The sequence below is a fragment of the Dermacentor albipictus genome, chromosome 3 (genome assembly GCF_038994185.2).
Source record: "Dermacentor albipictus isolate Rhodes 1998 colony chromosome 3, USDA_Dalb.pri_finalv2, whole genome shotgun sequence".
NCBI lineage: Eukaryota > Metazoa > Arthropoda > Arachnida > Ixodida > Ixodidae > Dermacentor > Dermacentor albipictus.
In genome coordinates this window covers 158,878,458-158,896,411 of record NC_091823.1, presented here as the reverse complement: position 1 = coordinate 158,896,411, position 17,954 = coordinate 158,878,458, and the positions used below count along the sequence as shown (strand labels likewise).

Genomic DNA, 17,954 nt, shown 5'->3' with positions numbered 1-17,954 from the left:
ATACGCGCAAGGTACCTAGCGGTAGCACATTGAACAGCTCACAGCCCCAACCTTTTATTACACGCATATGGAGTGGAAATATGAATTACTCACACTGTAAGTGGGCACGGAATACAGACCGCCATGCAAATGAACAAATATGACATCGTAGGTTATAGCAGACGTGATCTCATGCGTGAACATAGACGTTCTGGGCACCTCTTGTCTGCTGCGTCCCGGTCGCACCAGTCCTTGCAGAAGACATTCATTCGAGGAAACGCCTGATGTATATGACTCTGCCTAGGCGTTATGGAGGAGGTTTCTTAGTGCATGTTGTATGCATTTGTGCCTAGGCGTGCCGGCATTGCGGAGTGGGGTAGAGTTTGTTTGCACTCAGACGCTGGCTGCCGGCGGGTTCACCTCAGGGTCCTTCTCCACTCTAGCCTTAGCTACTTACTTAGGTTTAGCTGTTTCATTGGTCCTCTCATTTACTGAGACAGCAGCAGGCTCTCACGTTGGACCGCCATTCTCCAAAACAGTTTCTTTTCTTTTTTTTTCGTATGTGTGATGAATGCGTCAACCTCAACCGCTACAGTATTGAATATTGTGGCTTCAAACAGAGATGCAGAGACATATCTTCACAGTGTCCTCTCGGTGTCTGTGTGGTGTGAAAAACCTTGCTCAAATAACGAAGCTTAAAATATGTGCAACAATGCAGTGTTGGTGCATCCCACCGTGAAGTGCACAATGCCACAGGGACACTAGTTCAACTCCCACTGGCGATGGTGGACATCAAATTTATGTTGCCGGCTTCCAAGCACTTACTCGACTGCCCAATGTGCATTTTACCTACGTTTGTATGCAACACGTGAACCTTCAAAATATGAAATCATAGAAATCTGATTTGCTGTGAAGAGAACAGCTGCTTCTAGTTATCGAAAATAAATTTAAAACTCCACCCTCCTGTGGCAGTAGGATTTGCTGCCAGGTTACAGTTGTAAAACCATTTATTTGTACAAAAAAAAAACAGGAGATTCTATATTTTATATCTTAGCTTATTCTGTTCCTTTAACTATTGTTTCTTGTGTTGTAGAAAACTGCATAGTCTGTCTTGCATAATACATAATCAAACATTTATACGTTGAAACCAACTTGAAACTGACAAAATCTGTGTGTGTTATGTTATGCATGTTCTGCTTTTATTATGTGTTGGATATTTGTGTATACAGGTATGCATATATTATAGCAAATATTCAATAAAACAAATATTCGGTGTGCTATTTGCTGCTGGGTGAAGTCTATGCCAGGCACCATGCGTGTGCACCTAGCGTGCATTGTCTGCAAGATTGTATCCTTTGAAGTGTACTCTGAAAATAAACATCATTATTATTACAGCCGAACGCCTCTATCATTAAGTGCTTGGGACCTCCAAGATCCTTTGTTTTACAGGCCACTTCGTTGTAAAGATCGCACACTGCACCACTCACAATACAGCGATCTAAGCACGCTCAATAAGAGCAAGCAGAATTGTTCGTCATTTCGAGAGACACTTAGTGAAATAAGTTGGTAATTTTTTTGAGCGGCCGCAGTTCAACTCACAGAATGTGCAACTGCAACCGACTTTATTGTTTCAAGGCTCAAGAAATACTTTGCGGCAAAATGTGGGGGCCACACAAGATAAAGCTGCAGATCGTTACATGCCCCTGTCACCTCCCTTGCTGTCAGAATTCTCGGCTTCTTTAGACACTCTTTGTCACAGTTGCCTTTGTTGACATTCGCGCGCTTTTCACACTATGGATGGCTTTGAAGATGTCGTCGGTCATCATTTACAATTACATAACTGTGTCATCAACTGTGACGTATTTGTCAACTGACGCACCCACTACTAGCTGTGCTAAGCAAGCAGCATACTAGCTGAGCAATACCTGGAGCGGTGCAGCAGGACTTAACGCTCACTGACATTAGCATGCTCTTTAGTTGGGCTGCTGTCGCAGCTATTAGTGCTAGCACAGAGCGCAGCTTAGTGGCATCTGCGGAGAGCAGTGGCAGCATCACTGTGTGGCATTTGTTGTAAAGCAACAATTCAGCGTTCGAGGACACATAAATTTCTTTGTTGTACAAGCAATTTCATTGTAGAGGTGTCCACAATCTATATGAAAATCAGTTCCATATAATTTCCATATAGGTTCCAATCCATATAAAAGGCAAAAATTCGACGGGGACATAAATAATCCTTCTTTGCACAGGCGATTTCGTTGGAGAAGTGTTTGTTGTAGAGCTGTTCAAACTGTATTAAAATTAACTCGACCAATCTTTTAGCGTGAATTAGGCTTTGAGGAATGAAGAGAGCATCGAGGGAAAAAAATATTGGAATCCTACATTACACTAAAGAAAATGCTCCAAGCAAGTACACACACCTCCAGTGCTGTGTGAAGCATACAAATTAATTGACGACAACTGGAGACACGGTGCATGTTTAAAGGGACCCTGAAACAATTTTGATGATTTTGTACAAACGTACCGAGTCGTTAGAGTAGGTCCTTCTGATCATTAATTGATGCACCTAAGTGCCCCGCGTAAAGCACGTAATTTATTATAAGTTTTTAAAATGTACATCGCTGCCGATCGCAGCACATCGCTCGGCTGAATTTTAAGCCGCCCCAACCCATTTGATGTCATTGTCCCCAATGACACTAGTACAGCGAGCTATCCGATTGGCTGCCCAGGACGCATCATCAATAATTTTTCCAACTTTATGGTGAACAAATGTTGTTTGTAATAGCTGGAATGTTAGTTAATTTGTTTCTATAAAAAGAAAGTAACAGAAAGAGAATGCACACGAACAATTTCTCACTAGACTTAAGCACTTTCATCACACAGCAAGCGTTGTCTGCTTGTGTTACAACGTGCTCCATTTTGATGAGAGCTCCGCAGTCAGAGTGGGTCTCAGTCTTTTCGCGAGCACCATGATTTGACTTTGTTGCATTGTGGGCTGCAAACGTAGCGACTGGCAATATGTCAAGCTGCGACATCGTGTCCCTCTGAAAGGCAGCAGACGAGCAAACTGGCTGCAGCGCATCGGACTGCTGCTATCCAATCGGCGCCAGGATTTGGGCGTTTGGGGCCGTCACTTTACACCGGAGGAGTACTACCACAATAGCGTTTCGTGAGTCCGGTATTCAGGTAAATGCAAGTGCAAGGGAACAGGGCCTGGCCGTTTGACTATGTCGTTTCACGGCATGAGCAGAAGCACAAATGTGAATGGTCTGCATGGTGCAGCCACCTGGGGGCACAAAGGTCAACCACACACAGCAAGCTCAGTAACGAAATGTATTCTTCTTTGCTGCTGGTATAAATTTGTTGCAGGAGTGTAATTATTAACACATTGTTTTTATAAATGTTTAAAATGTTTTACACTTGATTAATGCAAGTCCAAACGTCCCAAACGTCCCTAGTATCCGGGTTCTCGGTCTCACCATCTCTACCAACGGCTCCAACGCCTTGGCTCTCAACAAGATCTGTGCCCAATCTCAAAACACCCTACGACTTCTTAAACGTATATCTAACCGTCGAGGAGGACTCAAAGAAGAAAGCCTTCTCCGACTCGTCCAATCCTTTGTCATATGCCACATTACCTACGTTGCTGCATACCTCAACTGGTACCGGGCTGAGCACAACAAGCTCGACACCCTCATACGAGGGGTCTACAAGCAAGCACTCGGTCTCCCACATTGCACCAGCACTGAACTCTTCAACCAACTGGGAGTTCACAACAACCTTTCCGAACTCATTGAAGCCCAACAACGCTCTCAGCTTGAACGCCTCACCCATACTGAAACGGGGCGCTTTATTCTGTCCACGCTTGGCTTCACCTACCATCAGCAACAGGGCCCCAAACAACCGATCCCGACCGACATCCGTAGCTGGATCTGCATAGACCCTATCCCTAGAAATATGCACCCTGAATATAACAGGGCCCGGCGCCAAGCTCGGGCCGGAGCTATCATAAAAGCCCTTGCCAACGTACCTGGCGTCACATTTGTTGATGCAGCCCAATACTCCCATGGCACACGATTTGTGGCCGTTGCCACACGCGATGGAGCCCTACACCATGCCTGCAGCGTCACTACCCCCACTGCAGAGACGGCTGAAGAAGTGGCCGTCGCCCTGGCCACTTTAGATCCCACCTGTCACACCATAGTGTGTGACTCTCGCTCAGCCGTTACTAACTTCAGCAAAGGGCGTATTTCTCCCCAAGCTCTTCGCATCCTCTGCCAGGCACCACACTCTAAAGACAGCATAATCTCCCTAACATGGATCCCGGCCCATGCGGGCCCTGTCCACCCACACCTCCCCAATCTCAACGAGGTCACCCACTCCATTGCGCGAGGCCTAGTCAACCGCGCCGGAGTCACTGGAGATGAGTTGGACACCAGGGACAGTCTGACAACTTATAACGATCTCATTAAGGCCTTTTACCTGAGTCGCCGAATCTTCCCCCCGCCTCACCCAAAGTTCAGCCGGGCGCAGGCTACCACCCTGCATCTACTACAAACAAACACGTACCCTTCACCCGCCCGCCTCCACCTTATATTTCCGGACGTCTACACTACCCCCAACTGCCGGTGCTGTGGGATTCACCCGGCTACGCTTTCGCATATGCTATGGGAGTGCCCAGCACAGTACGCACAGACTAACACCACGACTCTCTCGTCGAGGTTGCATGAGGCTCTGCGGAGCTCCGCCCTCGACGACCAAACCTGGGCGACCCAGCACGCCCGCGAGGCGGCGGCGAGGCAAGCCCTCGACGTCCCTTCGTGGGAGGCGTAGGCCCGGCCATCATAAAGTGCTGGTTCTACAATAAAAGTTTATTCCTCCTCCTCCTGATTAATGCAATACTAGCGCTTTGTTTGGCTGGTTAAGCTCTGCACCAAGGTGCCTGAACCATGCAGACCAATCAGGCCACTCACGTACGTCTATGCTAAAATTCCTTCATCAGCTTGAACTTATGCTTCCAGCCATCCACCGAAACACCTAGCTCACTTCTCGTTAACGGAATACCAGACACGTTCAGCGCTGCGAAAGAATGCTCGCAACGCACGCTGCTTCGATAGCTCTCGCTTGGGGTCAACTGCCAAGCAGCTGGCGGAGAGTTTGGAGAGGCTTCGTGCACTCGCTCCTAGAGAACCGGAAGTCGACGACACGACTTGCCATCATGACGCAGAGCCAGTGAAGGTGAAGTTTAGCCACGATCACTCGGCGAGCAAGTTGAGGAGAAAATGTGCGACTATGGAGGAGGGTAACTTGTAGTCATTCATAGCTCTCTTAATATGAGATGCTTCACACAAATTGTTGTGCAAATGATTAACTTTAGCTGTACCCTACAAAATTTGTCCGAACCGTTTCAGGGGCCCTTTAACAATGTCATCCGGTGAGGGACAAACGTCTTAGTTTCTTGTGCTACTAAATGTTTACTGTGATCTAAAATCAATTAGGATAGGATAGGATAGGATAGGGATAACTTTAATAAAGTGCCGGCAAACGACGATTTAACGAGTCGTGACGCTGGCCAAGCGTCGACCTGGGGTTATACCCTACTCTGCACTAGCCCAGTTAGGCCCGTTTGTAGTGGGTCATGAGGCTTGTGCTTTTCGAGCGCACCCCGGGCCTGCTGGACGGCCCGTAGTTGTGAGTCCTTGTCTGCAGACTGCAGTGCACCTTGAAGTTCTGACGGGTAAGTCCTGGAGGTAGCTGCCGTCGGGAACTCGGCACAGTCCCACATGATGTGCCATTGGTCCAACGAAAAGCCATAACAAAGTGGAAACAGTCATAGTTGTCACAGCAAAACCATGTGTGGTGAAGTTCCAAGACGCCAGGACGACGCCGAAGTTGCGTCGAAAACACAGAAGCACGTGCACCACGACACCTGCATCGTTCACAAGGACGAACCTCTCTGCATAAACGCTTGTGGCATAGCGAAATAATAGATAAAGAAGACACCGATGAATAAGCAAGTGCCACAAAAGATCACTCAGCGAATCGGCAAAAAAACGTTTGGCTCATGCAGCCTAGAGGAGGTGAAGCGACCATGTTACCAGGAAAATGGAACTGAGAAAAGGTGCAAGGAAGATGCGTTGGCTTGGGTCGAACGACAACATTTGGGAGGCCAACCGCTGTGGGAGGGACCTGGGCGAGTGCCAACACATGAGGGGACATCTAATCGACACGCCTTAAGCTCCCGTCAACCTGCCTCCGCTCTTACCGTTCGTCGAGCAACACAACACGAGCCACATAGCGAGCGTGCGGTGGTGGTCGCTCTCAACGCAGTATAAGGACGCTTAGTCACGCTTGCCCCCATCCCCTTGTACAGTTAAACCTCGATATAATGAAGTCAGTAAAATCGGCAATTTGCTTTGTTATATCGAAATGTCATTGTATTGAAATTCAACATTTTATGCAAACAAGTACAACTGCCGATCAATGCTTCTTACACGGAAAGGGGCTGCAGAATTTCCCAAATTATTGGGCAATCAAAAAAAGCAAATATAAATGAGAAAACAATTTATTCCAATAGATTTAGGAGTCGGCGACGAATGATACGGTTTCATGCCACATATATTGATGATGTCTTCACATCGGCGGTACAAATTAAGCAAAGCCAGCCATGCTTTCGCGTGCACTCCGCCCCTGCAGCTGATAGCATTGCCCGCAGTGGGACAACGCTATCGGGAGAAGCAGCGGGAGCAAATGCTTCGTCTGCCTCTCGCTCCAACGGGTCATCGAAACTCGAGATTATGCAATCTCCAATGCTAAACACATGGGACGACAGCTAACACGATGCCACATTGTCTCAGTGCCTCCACTCTTTGCACATGCGACAGATTACCTCTAAAGCAGGGTGTGCGGCTGCGAGAGAGAGAGAGAGAGATGGGGCTCTTTATTATAAAAACAGAGAATTTTGCCGGCATGCATATAACTGCTGGCATGCTACTCTGTATAGGGATGGGGAATGGGATTGCATGCATTCAGCCGCACTTACAGCCATAATAAGCCACTTTAAAATTAAAATTTAGAATTGCCACAGGCAATCTTAAATAAATTGCCTGTGGCAGATAGAGCAAATCCACCTCTTCAGGTGAATTACTGTAGGTAATACCACAAGTGTGTCTTTCTCAAAATAAACTCCGATATTAAAGATCAGGTGCACAAGTGATGCTCATGAATTTACTGTATAACAGGAGGATGCCAGTTCTCTTCCTTGGGGCCTGTTTCTGTACGTCTGACATCTAATGACTTTCTACTGAAATCATGCTGCATCAAGGCAAGGACAATTATTATTCAACATCACTCTGCATTGACATACTAACTGTATTACAGCATTCATCATATCAAGAGCACGAAACAACATGCCTTAATTCCATTCAAGAAAACACCGTTGCTCTCCAGAATCATTTGTATCTACTTTTATTTACACTTTCATTTGTCATGACTGACATTGAGATAAAAATCTGCTAAGAAAAAAAAAAAGAAGGCCACAGGCACATCACAGGTTTGGCTGTCAGTCAGACTGCACCACCCGACTGTCTTGCTCTCCACTTTCTGGCGTGGCACCAGATTCATTTCCTATCCTTGATCTCTTGTCCATAGACTTCTCGAAAAGTGTGTTGAAGAGATCCGCTTTTCGCTGGTTTTCCTTTGTCAACAGCTGCTCGTTCTTTTCGTAATTCTGAATCTGCAATGTAGAAAGAGAGAGAGAGAGCGACAATGAACTTGATTAAAAAAACACCCTTTATTCTGCGGAGAAATACTAGAAGGCTTTGCAACACTGTGATATACAGTAAAACCTCGGCACAACAAAACACTTTATTCCAGATTTTGCACCTTTTTGCATTACTAGGACTCTCCTTTAGCTTCTTTGCTTTTAATGAAATACTGCTTATAATGAACTCAGTTTCATGTCTCAATGACTGGAGGCGCTTATTCAATAAAACTGCACTGAGCAAGATACACTTGTCACCTCCCTTCACATAACAAAATAACATCACATTAATTTGTCCTTCGTTAATTCAGGAAACCTGATAATCTGGAATCGCCTTCTGGCCCCAGCAAGCCCATTTGCATTATTTGTGGGCATCACTGCGCACCGATTCATGCAAATGAACACAAAGCAGCATCAATGTGCAACGCAAAACTGCAAAAGCTGGGGTAATAAACGGACTGCGACAGCCACAGGAACTGCATTATGTGCTACCATGCGCAAAACGTATGGGCTGCAGGCCTCACCTGGGAGAGCAGCTCGGCACCCTCGCCAGGCAGGTTGAGGCCACAGACGTGCGTGAACAGATCCTTGGGGCTCAGGACGTCGGGCAAACCCTGTCTTTGGAAGAACTGCACATGGGGGCACATGGTGGTTCAGATGCAAAAAAGAGAGGGCTTGCACGAATATTCAGTATTTTAGAAAACTTGATCTAGTATTATGCTATCTGGTACAGTTTGAAGTTTATAATAACTTTGACAATACAAGATTGTCATGGCGCTGGAGCAAAAGGCGAGACTATACACACCTGACTAGGCCTCTGGCGCCATGAGCACAGCAGATAACAGTGAAAAAAAAAATGTATACATATATACACATAATACACACATATATACATACTTATATATGTTAATAGTTATGTTAATATGTTATATATATAGTCAAACCTTGATATAACAAAGTAGGTAAAAATAGGCAATTTGCTTCATTATATTGAAACTTAGTTGTATAGAAATTCGACCTTTTATGCAAATAAGTACAGTCGCCGATAAATTTTTTTACAAAGAAAGGGGTTGCAGAATTTTCCTAATTATTGGGCAATCGAACAAAGCAAATTTCAATGAGAAAACAATTATTTCTGCTGAAGTTGGGAGTCGGCGATGAATGATACGGTTTTATGCCTCATTGACGATATCTTCACATAGGCGGTACGAATTAAGCGAAGCCAGCCACGCTTTTGCGTGCACTCTGCACCCGCGGCTGATAGTGTCACCTGCACTGGGATGACACTATTGGGAAAAGCGCCGGCAGTGGGAAGGGAATGCTTTATCTGCCTCTCGCTCCAATGGGTCGCCAAAACTCGAGATTATGCAACCTTCAATACTAAACATGAAGGAAGAAAACTTACACAGTGCCATGCCCACTCTGCACACGAAGCAGATTACCTCTAAAGCAGGGTGCGTGGATGCCTATGTGCTCAGCTGCGCTTACAGCCATGTGCAGCCATGGCCAAGACGCGCTAACTTATCCTCGCCCCGCCCCTTGCATGCGCTTGATTGCATTACCCCCGAGCTCGCTCTCTCCCCCTCTTTTCCTTTGCTCGCGGAGCGGCGGCACTCATGCGCGAAGCCACCATCTTTCTTGTCTCACCCTCGCACACTTCCACTCGCACCTAAAGCACAACGTGCTCGGGGCTTGATAGGATCCTATCGCACTTGGACTTTATACGGAAATATGATGCGGCTTCACTTCGGCGGTCGCTCTTGTCGCGCCAGGCATGATTTGAGAGGTGCATTTGCAAGCAGCCATTTGTAATTCAGTCATTTGACCATCTGCGTCTGCGGAAGTTTCCATTATTTTCAAAGTCTTGGCATTCCTTTGCTGCAGAAGGGAAATTTCGTTATATTGAAATCACACACACACACTTCATTATATTGAGGTTCTAGTTACATCGTGTTCTATAGACAAGAGGTTAGGAAAAGTTAAATACTTCGTTATATCGAGAATTTCATTATATTGAAGTTATATCGAGGTTTAACTGTGTTTGTTCTTGTTTGAGTTCCAATATTTGGAGCAAACTAATATATTTTGAAACATGTACCCACACTTTCAGTGAGCGAGTCACACTGGCATGGCTCACAACCAAGACAAACCACAGACGAAGAATTTGTTTACAGCCACCGATTGAGTTTTCTGACCAGCTCAATAACTCGAGCACGACTTTTTAAAAAATTAGTCATGCCACAAGGATGACAAAGAAAACAGAATCACCACATACATAAACTAGATTATCTATGAAGGACACTAATATACTACAGTTAAACCTCCATATAACGTAGGCGCTAAAACCAGCAATTTGCTGTTTTATTGAAATTTCACTGCACTGAAATTCAACCTTAATTAAAATAGGTACAATCGACAACAGACAACAGATGTGGAAGGGGCCACAAAATGTTTCGTACTATTGGGCAATCGAAAAAAAGAAATTTGAACGAGGAAAAAATAATTTTGTTGAATTTGAGAGCCGGCAACGAAAGATACAGTTTCATGCCACGTGAACAAAGTCTTCACACCGCCAGTACAAAGGTAAGCCAGCCACTTTCGCATTCACTCCGGCCACGCAACTGATATTGTTGCCCGCATGGAGATGTCACTATTATGAAAACCACTGGCAGCGTACTGAACGAATGCTTTGTCTGCCTTTCGCTTCAACGCGTTTCCGAAACTTGAGCTTACGCGACCTCCAGCACTAAACTCACGAAAAGACAGCCCATGATGCCACTAAGCTTGCCCAAGCCTTTGCACGCGTGGCAGATTACCTTTAAAACAAGGTGCCCGAACTGCGTATGTGCTCAGCCATGCACTACCACGGCCATGCTAAATAAAGCCAACCTGCAACCCCCCCTCCCCATCCCTCATCGTCAAGCAACCATCCTTCTCGGTTTCCTCTCACACGCTTTCACTAGCAGCCAAAGCATATATGTATGGAGGGCGTGATAAGATCTTACTGCACTTCGACTTTATAGATGACACTACTCTGCTTTGGCAGTTGCTCTCACTTGCGTGGTGACTTCGATTGGAGGTGCATTCGAGCAGCCGCTCATAATTCAACCATTAGACAATCCTCATCCGTAGAAGTTTTCATTCACTGTCTCGGTATTTCTTCGCGGCGGCAGTGAAATTTCGCTATACTAAGGTTCAAGATAGAGGTGTTCTACAGACAAGAAGTTATAAAAAGATAAAATACTTTTTTTTTATCGAGAGTTTTGTTATATTGAAGTTCATTATATCAAGGTTTAACTAATGCTTGTATTGTTGTCGTGAGAGCAAGAATGATTAAGGAATGATCAGAGTGAGAAAGTTTAGTCTATCTGAGTACTGATAATGTCTAAGACCACATTTTGAGACTAATATCAAGTTTTAGTCTAGGCGATATCATAGAGTGCTCAGTATTAGTTAAACTTCAGGAACAATTTGCCATTACACTGAAAATTATTTCCACACATTCGTGCAAGGAAAGAGAAAGAAGTGACTAGGCCTGCTGCAACATGAAAATGAAGAACAACATGAATTTCTGCAATCTAAAGAGGCTCAGTGTTTTGCTGAACAGAAAAATGAGTCTAAGCAAATGTAACACTGCCCTTTTTGGCAGTATATAAAAGCGTAACATTAATGTAAAGCTTTTTGACACTGTAATACCTGTTTTTGTGTTTGCTTTCTGCACATAAGAAAGCTATAGAATACAACCATGCTGTTTTTTTTGTTTCACATTTCTTTGTTGGGTATGAAGGAATAATGCACCTAATTGAGCCCTATGAGCAGCCACCACCAGAAATTTCCTTCGCAAGTTGCTCTAGGAATATGAATTTCTGTAGCAGATTAAACTCGCAATGACAACCCATCGCAAAAGTTAATGTGCAACAGTACTATGAAAGGCCGAAGCGGTGCACTTGTTCTGCACTTGGGAGCCCCTTTGAAATGGGTGCTGCAGCAGTAACCCAAGGTCATGTACCATATAAACTGCAACATAGGTCAAGATTCTTTTCCCGAAAAGGAATAGCTAATGTCGCCCCTCATCTTATATAGTGGTTTTTAGCACACTGTGGGTTGTCTGGCCAATTCAAGGTCAGGGGTCAACCCATATTCCGGTTTATACGGCATGTACTTGAATTTAAGCTGGCCACAATTGATGCCCAAAAATCACACGATCAAGTAAAACAGAAAATGTGCTCCCTTAAAAACAGGAAACAGATATGAACAAACAAAAGCTGAATGTGTTTTTCTAATGTCCAATGCTAGTTACAAACTCTTTGCACGTTTTCATGATGCCTCAAAAGTCTATACAATGCTGTCATCAATATCCCTTAATTCATTGTTACTTTCTCTTTCCTGCAATGCAATGTCCTATGTTTTGTCGAATGCAATTGAAACAGAGCTCTTCTGGAAATGTTGTGAGGTTTGTTCGACAAATATGTTGTTCCAACATGATCACGATGCTGGTTCCCATTTGCCTTGCGGCTGCTTCTCTTGCTCTTGGAACCCAGTTGGTGGGGCGAGTCTATGCGGCATTCTTAAAGGGGCCCTGAAACACTTTTATAACAAATTATAGAACAACATCACAATTAAATTATGTTGGATGACGAATCTCCGGCCGCAAATATCTTTCGAATCCTTCAAGCACATGTGAAACTAAATGCGGTTATCTGACCAGTGAGTGTCTCTCTCTCTCATTTTCACTAGCGTGCTGGAAGCTACACAGAGGAGATGGCAAGGGGCACAAGGGGCCCAAACCCAAGGTTGGAAGTCTTGGCGGCGAAATGGCTCGTGGCGGCAGACTGTGGCAACTGCAGTATCTACATTAACGCTTTTCACCTCGGAGGCTACGTGCAGCAGACACAGCAACACGAAGCTGTTGTTTGTAGACTGGCAATACAAAGATTAAATGTTTTTTGCGTCTATTTTCATTTACTAACCTCAAATGAGCAATAACTGACTTACTGAAAACGTCCTCGCAATCACAAAATTAGCCAATAGCTGTTGGCGGTCTAGTGATAATGCAGCAAGAAGACATCGTGGAAGCGACAGCAAGCAATTTTTCGCAGCTTTTGACACAAAACTATGATTTGCCTGCTGCATGCAGTGCAATAATATTGTGCAAGACAACAAAAACAGAAACAGGAAAGACACAGGACAGTGCTGACAGTCTTTCCTGCTTCTGTTTTTGCCGCCTTACACTGCCCCTTCAAGATGTTCAACCAGTGCCAACTTGGCCCAATGTCAATTCTTCTACAATATTTTGCTCACATGTTCAAAACAACCTCGCTAAAGGATTAGCTACATTTTCTTACCGTGTTCAAAAGTGTTTCAGGGCCCCTTCAACATCAGGGATCAAATGCATTTTAACATGAGTGATTGTGACTGCATTGTTTAATCTTCAACATGCATCTTTAACCAGGTTCCTTGAATATAAGCTCACACCCAAGTTCTGGCTTTTTTTTTTTTTTGAGATGGTAAGGCAGGTACTGCCTTACCATTTCAGTAAGTACAAAAATTACTGGCACATAAGGTTACCGCATGATCAATCAGTCAATGCAAAGATTTGAAGAAACCATGTAGCACAGGGATTTAGTACAACAGAAAGTGAAAAATTGAGGTCGCTGGTAAAATGAAAAATTATTGAACATGTGAAACGTAAAATAATAATTTTGACTCGGTCACTGTTTGTATCATATGCTTGCTACCTGACCAGACAAGCTTTCATCGAGTTCTTGACTAGGAGTTACTAGAACCTTCCAAAATAAAGACAACTGGTTAAATTTGCATATACTCTTACAAATAGCACACGTCTACTAGGGAGAGAGAGAGAAAATTAAAGACCAATTATGGTTCCATGCAAATCTGGCATCATCATTCACTTTTTCCTGACAAGCTAGGCATAGAGAGGTAGAGCCGAACCCACTTATAACAATACTGATTTTAACAATACATCAAATATAACAATGAGCAGCCGCAGCACTGTGAACCTTTGTGTGTGTTCTATAAACTGCTTATTACAATGCTCCCATGCTGTGTTATCAGTCACAGCACTTAAATCTGGCTAGTGGGTGTGTGTGCGCATGCATGCACACACACACACACACACACACACACACACACACACACACACACACACACACACACACACACACACACACGCACACACACACACACACAAAAAGATTAAATAAACAAAAAGAAGAATGCAAAATTCTCTTGGAAAGAAATAAATAAATTAGAAACAACATATGAACTACCACACCGCCTTTGTGCCACACACCCTGCACAACAAGGCTTTGTTGCAGTCGCGCCCTTGTGTGCTCCCACCCTCTTCCACCCCCTCGACATAGGCACTGTTGGCGCAGTCGACTCGTGTTTCGGAGGGTTGGAAGGGAGACAAGAGAGATAGAGGTGCACGGCGTGCAGGTTTGCGTGGTGGCTCATACATTGCTTTTTTTTTTCCCGAATTCTGCTTTCCCTTTCCTTTCGACGCGGACACTAGATTTAATTAAGTAGTACTCAAAGTAGTACTGAGCAGTTTATTTTACCACAGAACACACATAAGTTCACAGTGCCATGGCTGCTCATCGGTACATCCGAGTACTGTTAAAGCTGGTAATGCTATAAGCGTGTTAAACTGCACTTTATGTCTAATTAAAGTGTTTCAATGTTTGTCCCGCCATTTTTCATGCAAACTGGTTATGGCAATGAAATTTTCTTGGCGCTTGAATATTGTTATAGGTGCGTTTGACTACATGCAGTCAGTTGGGCAGGCACCTCTGCATAACCTATTCCATTTCTTTGTGGTACCAACAGAGGGGGTTCTAATGCACTTATCCCGTTCTTTTATGGTGTTAGATGCTTCGAAGATCACTTTGTTAGGCTCCAATTTAAAGTGACACAGGAAATGTATATTATCAAAAAGTGGTCTGCACTGACATTCATTATTAACTGCAGCAAGACGCAAAGACAATACACCGAAACGAAGTGAACACACCAACTGAAGGAAATGAATGCACGCCTACTAGTCTGACTTTCACTTCTGCTACACTGACATTGTTGGCAGTGATCAGCTAGATGTCCTGGCCCTGCTGTTGCTTCTACACAGCGACATGGCCAGGAATTTTTTTGTGGGATTGTGGGCACGCCCCTGCCTTTACATGCCTGCGGTGCTGTCACGTGTGCATGTAGAAGCTACACCACAACGCTGGCTGCTCACCCTAGACACGTTGGTGCAGTCTCTGAATAGGAACTCGAGGGCATGAGGGTGCATTCGGTCCACGGCTTGGCTCACATCGATGAGCACTACCCGGCCCTGGTGCCAGAGCAGGTTGTACTCGCTCAGGTCGGCATGCACCAGCTGGCAGCGGTCGTACAGGTCATAAGCCAACTGCACCGTCTGCGCGTAGGCGCTTGCCAGCTGCTCGCCGACGAGTGCCGCCTCCCGAAGCTGTGGGGCTGGCACGCCGTCCACGCCCACAAAGGACATCACCAGCAGGTGCTTCTTGAGGATCACCACAGAGGGGCAGGGCAGACCGGCTCGCTCAATTCTGCAAGCAAGCACACCACGTGCACTCGTCAGGAGAGAGCTACTTCAGTTGGCCAACGTCATGGGGATTCAGTCACTGATAATTTGGATTCGGCAGGGGCCGCCTAAAGGTTGTGGGGATGCTTGACTCTCACGCACCCACTGATGCGGTTTTCCCCCCCGCATGGAAATCGTGACTCCTGTAATCTGGCTTCTCTGCATAGCTAAGCGCCAACAGCAGGTGGTGTGGTTGCAGCATATTACGAGAGATGGCGTGAGTGTTGCGCTGCTAAGGCCACCTAACGGCAGGGTTACATGGGCACAAAAAGGAGTAGGCCGTCTCTCTTTGGCTTGTGGTGGGCAAGCGGCACAGGCTTTTTGTGCATTCACCCAACGTTTGCGGGAATGTCCTGCGAAAGGCTTGGGAGCAGGGCACCAGAATGGACAAAAATTATTGTTCGAAGATGCCACTGTTCACGTAGTCGTACACGCAAACAATTAGGCGTGGGTGTCCAGCATGGGGGTGAACATATTCGCTCGCTATCCAATCACGGTGAGTCGTACTTCCTCAATTCGTCAGCGCCCATCGGCATGTAATATTGATAGTAATTCGGCTGCCTAGATTGGCGCATAGAAGGCGCAATAAATGCCCTTGTGATTGTTTCCACTATCGTGTTGTCATTCCTTTGTCCCAGAGCACGTGTGAGACCCTGCAAGGTCAGAATATTTGGGGGTCCAAAATAACAGATTTGTCTTAAAGGGCCCCTCACCAGGCTACAAAGCAAATTTTGACTATACACTGGAAGTTGTTAGGTGCCCTGTAATGAGTGTTCTACAACAATAATTTTACAAATTAGTTCATTAATAGCAGAGATAGAAATATCTTAAATGACGTGAACTGATTTCTGGAGGTAAGCGTATAAGCACTTTCTCCACTTGCACCGTCTAGCCTCCGCAGGCAAAATTCCTTCCCTGTGTTCTCCCATACCGGAGCCAGAGGATCATGTGATTAATATGTCACGGGCCCCGCCTTCTTTTTTTTTTTCCCACTCTCCCTCGCGTGTTTTTGCAGAGTGGCGCACTTTCGGTGACAGTCTGGCACACAATTTTGCACGCTCTGTTCGAGAACACCTGATTAGTGCCACAATCACGAGCAATGAGGCAGGTGCGAGAGGATGAAAGAGCATGATCGCAGTGCTGTAACAATGCAGCAGAAAATGAGACAGTTTCATTCCCTGTCTGCGCGACTGCACGACGTGGAAACAAGCGAACAAAATGGAAGTACATCTCTCTTGCAACAGTACGAAGTAAAGCAAAAACACGCAGACATTCGGTTTGTGTGTTTCATTGTTTATCTCAACTTTATTTCACCTACTGAAGCAACAGATTAAACAAATAACTGATGCTGCCTCGAACAATTCTCGCAGTCATGTGTTACAATGGGCGATGCCACAGCACGGCCATTTACGTAGGCGCACTTGCGCAATATACGTCGACTCCCCGAATGAAAGCACTGCGCCCATGAGAAGGAAAAACGGTGTTTGGTTTGAAACTTAGTCTCTTTCCGCGGCACATAGGGTTGTAATGCTTAGTGCACACGATCGTTAGCTTGTATTGTATGCACTGCACTTGTCAGCTCTTATATGGCGAGACCTGGTGAGGGGCCCTTTAAACAGCCCGAAACCTGTCATGAGAATTTGATGGCAATGAATTGACCATGATTCGTAGTGATCGAATCGAGCATGCTGTTGGCAGTTTAAGTAGAAATTGTAATTTTAAATTGGAGCAGAATGTCGTGGAAAATAAAACACTGCACCACCTTGAGGTGAAACCCTGGTACTAGAGCTGGATGTGGATCACCTAATTGTGGACTACTGCACGTAAGCCAGCTGTTATTAAGTGCACCATATATGCTGCTTAATATTGTATGCTTTACATTTATATAGGCATGTGTGCTTTATTCTATGCATATTACAATCTAAAGAAAAATTCACACTGACAAGTGGTGCCACCATTGTGGCAACGAATGGAACTGCAGAACTGGCAAGCCGTGGCATCCTTCATTGCATGGCAGAGTACACAAGTGCTTCTGTAGGCACGCCAGTTTACAAGTGAGTGCATCAAGTTTTGTGGTAACCTGTGATATACAAAATACCTTCACATGAACATCAGCTTGATAGACAAAACATTAAATTTTTACAGCTAGAACCATACTTGCTTGCTTCTTACCGATGCTGGAGTACAATCACCAGCATCAGTAAGTGTCATGCTGTCACTACCAAGAGACAAAAGTATGGTGAATGCATGTACCAAGCTCCCATTCCCAGGCAACTTCAACAGAGTTCAACTGTGCTTCACCAGCTAAATGATTGCAGGGTTTCTTTGCAAAAGCGGCACTTCACTCGCTTTATTGCAGTCCTCGTCAGCACCATTCGAAGCTGTTTCTTGATTCCAACTGACACAAATTTGTAACAGCAGACAACGAAGTCACTCAAGGCCATGTCGCTGACCAACACGTAAAGGAACAAACGCTGGATGCTGTGGGGATCAAGGTGCCTTCCGGTGTCTCATTCCCCAGCTTGTGCATGGTGCTTAGCTCCATTTCCAGGAACTGCTGCCCCAGTGGCAATATGGTAAGCAAGGCTAGCAGGCACG

At 45.2% G+C, this 17,954-nt stretch overlaps 1 protein-coding gene across 1 annotated transcript in view; it reads right to left on the bottom strand.

The window, feature by feature from the left end:
- Nucleotides 1-7,427: 7,427 nt before the first annotated feature.
- Nucleotides 7,428-17,954, bottom strand: part of LOC135908680 (serine/threonine-protein kinase RIO3) — a 33,744-nt gene continuing 23,217 nt past the window's right edge. Inside the window, exons 8-10 of the mRNA XM_065440531.1 lie at nt 14,991-15,321; nt 8,263-8,367; nt 7,428-7,711 (exon numbers count right to left, since the gene is read on the bottom strand). Of these exons, the coding sequence (XP_065296603.1) occupies nt 7,538-7,711; nt 8,263-8,367; nt 14,991-15,321 (610 nt within the window). The 3' untranslated portion in view covers nt 7,428-7,537. The remainder of the gene's footprint in view (nt 7,712-8,262; nt 8,368-14,990; nt 15,322-17,954) is intronic.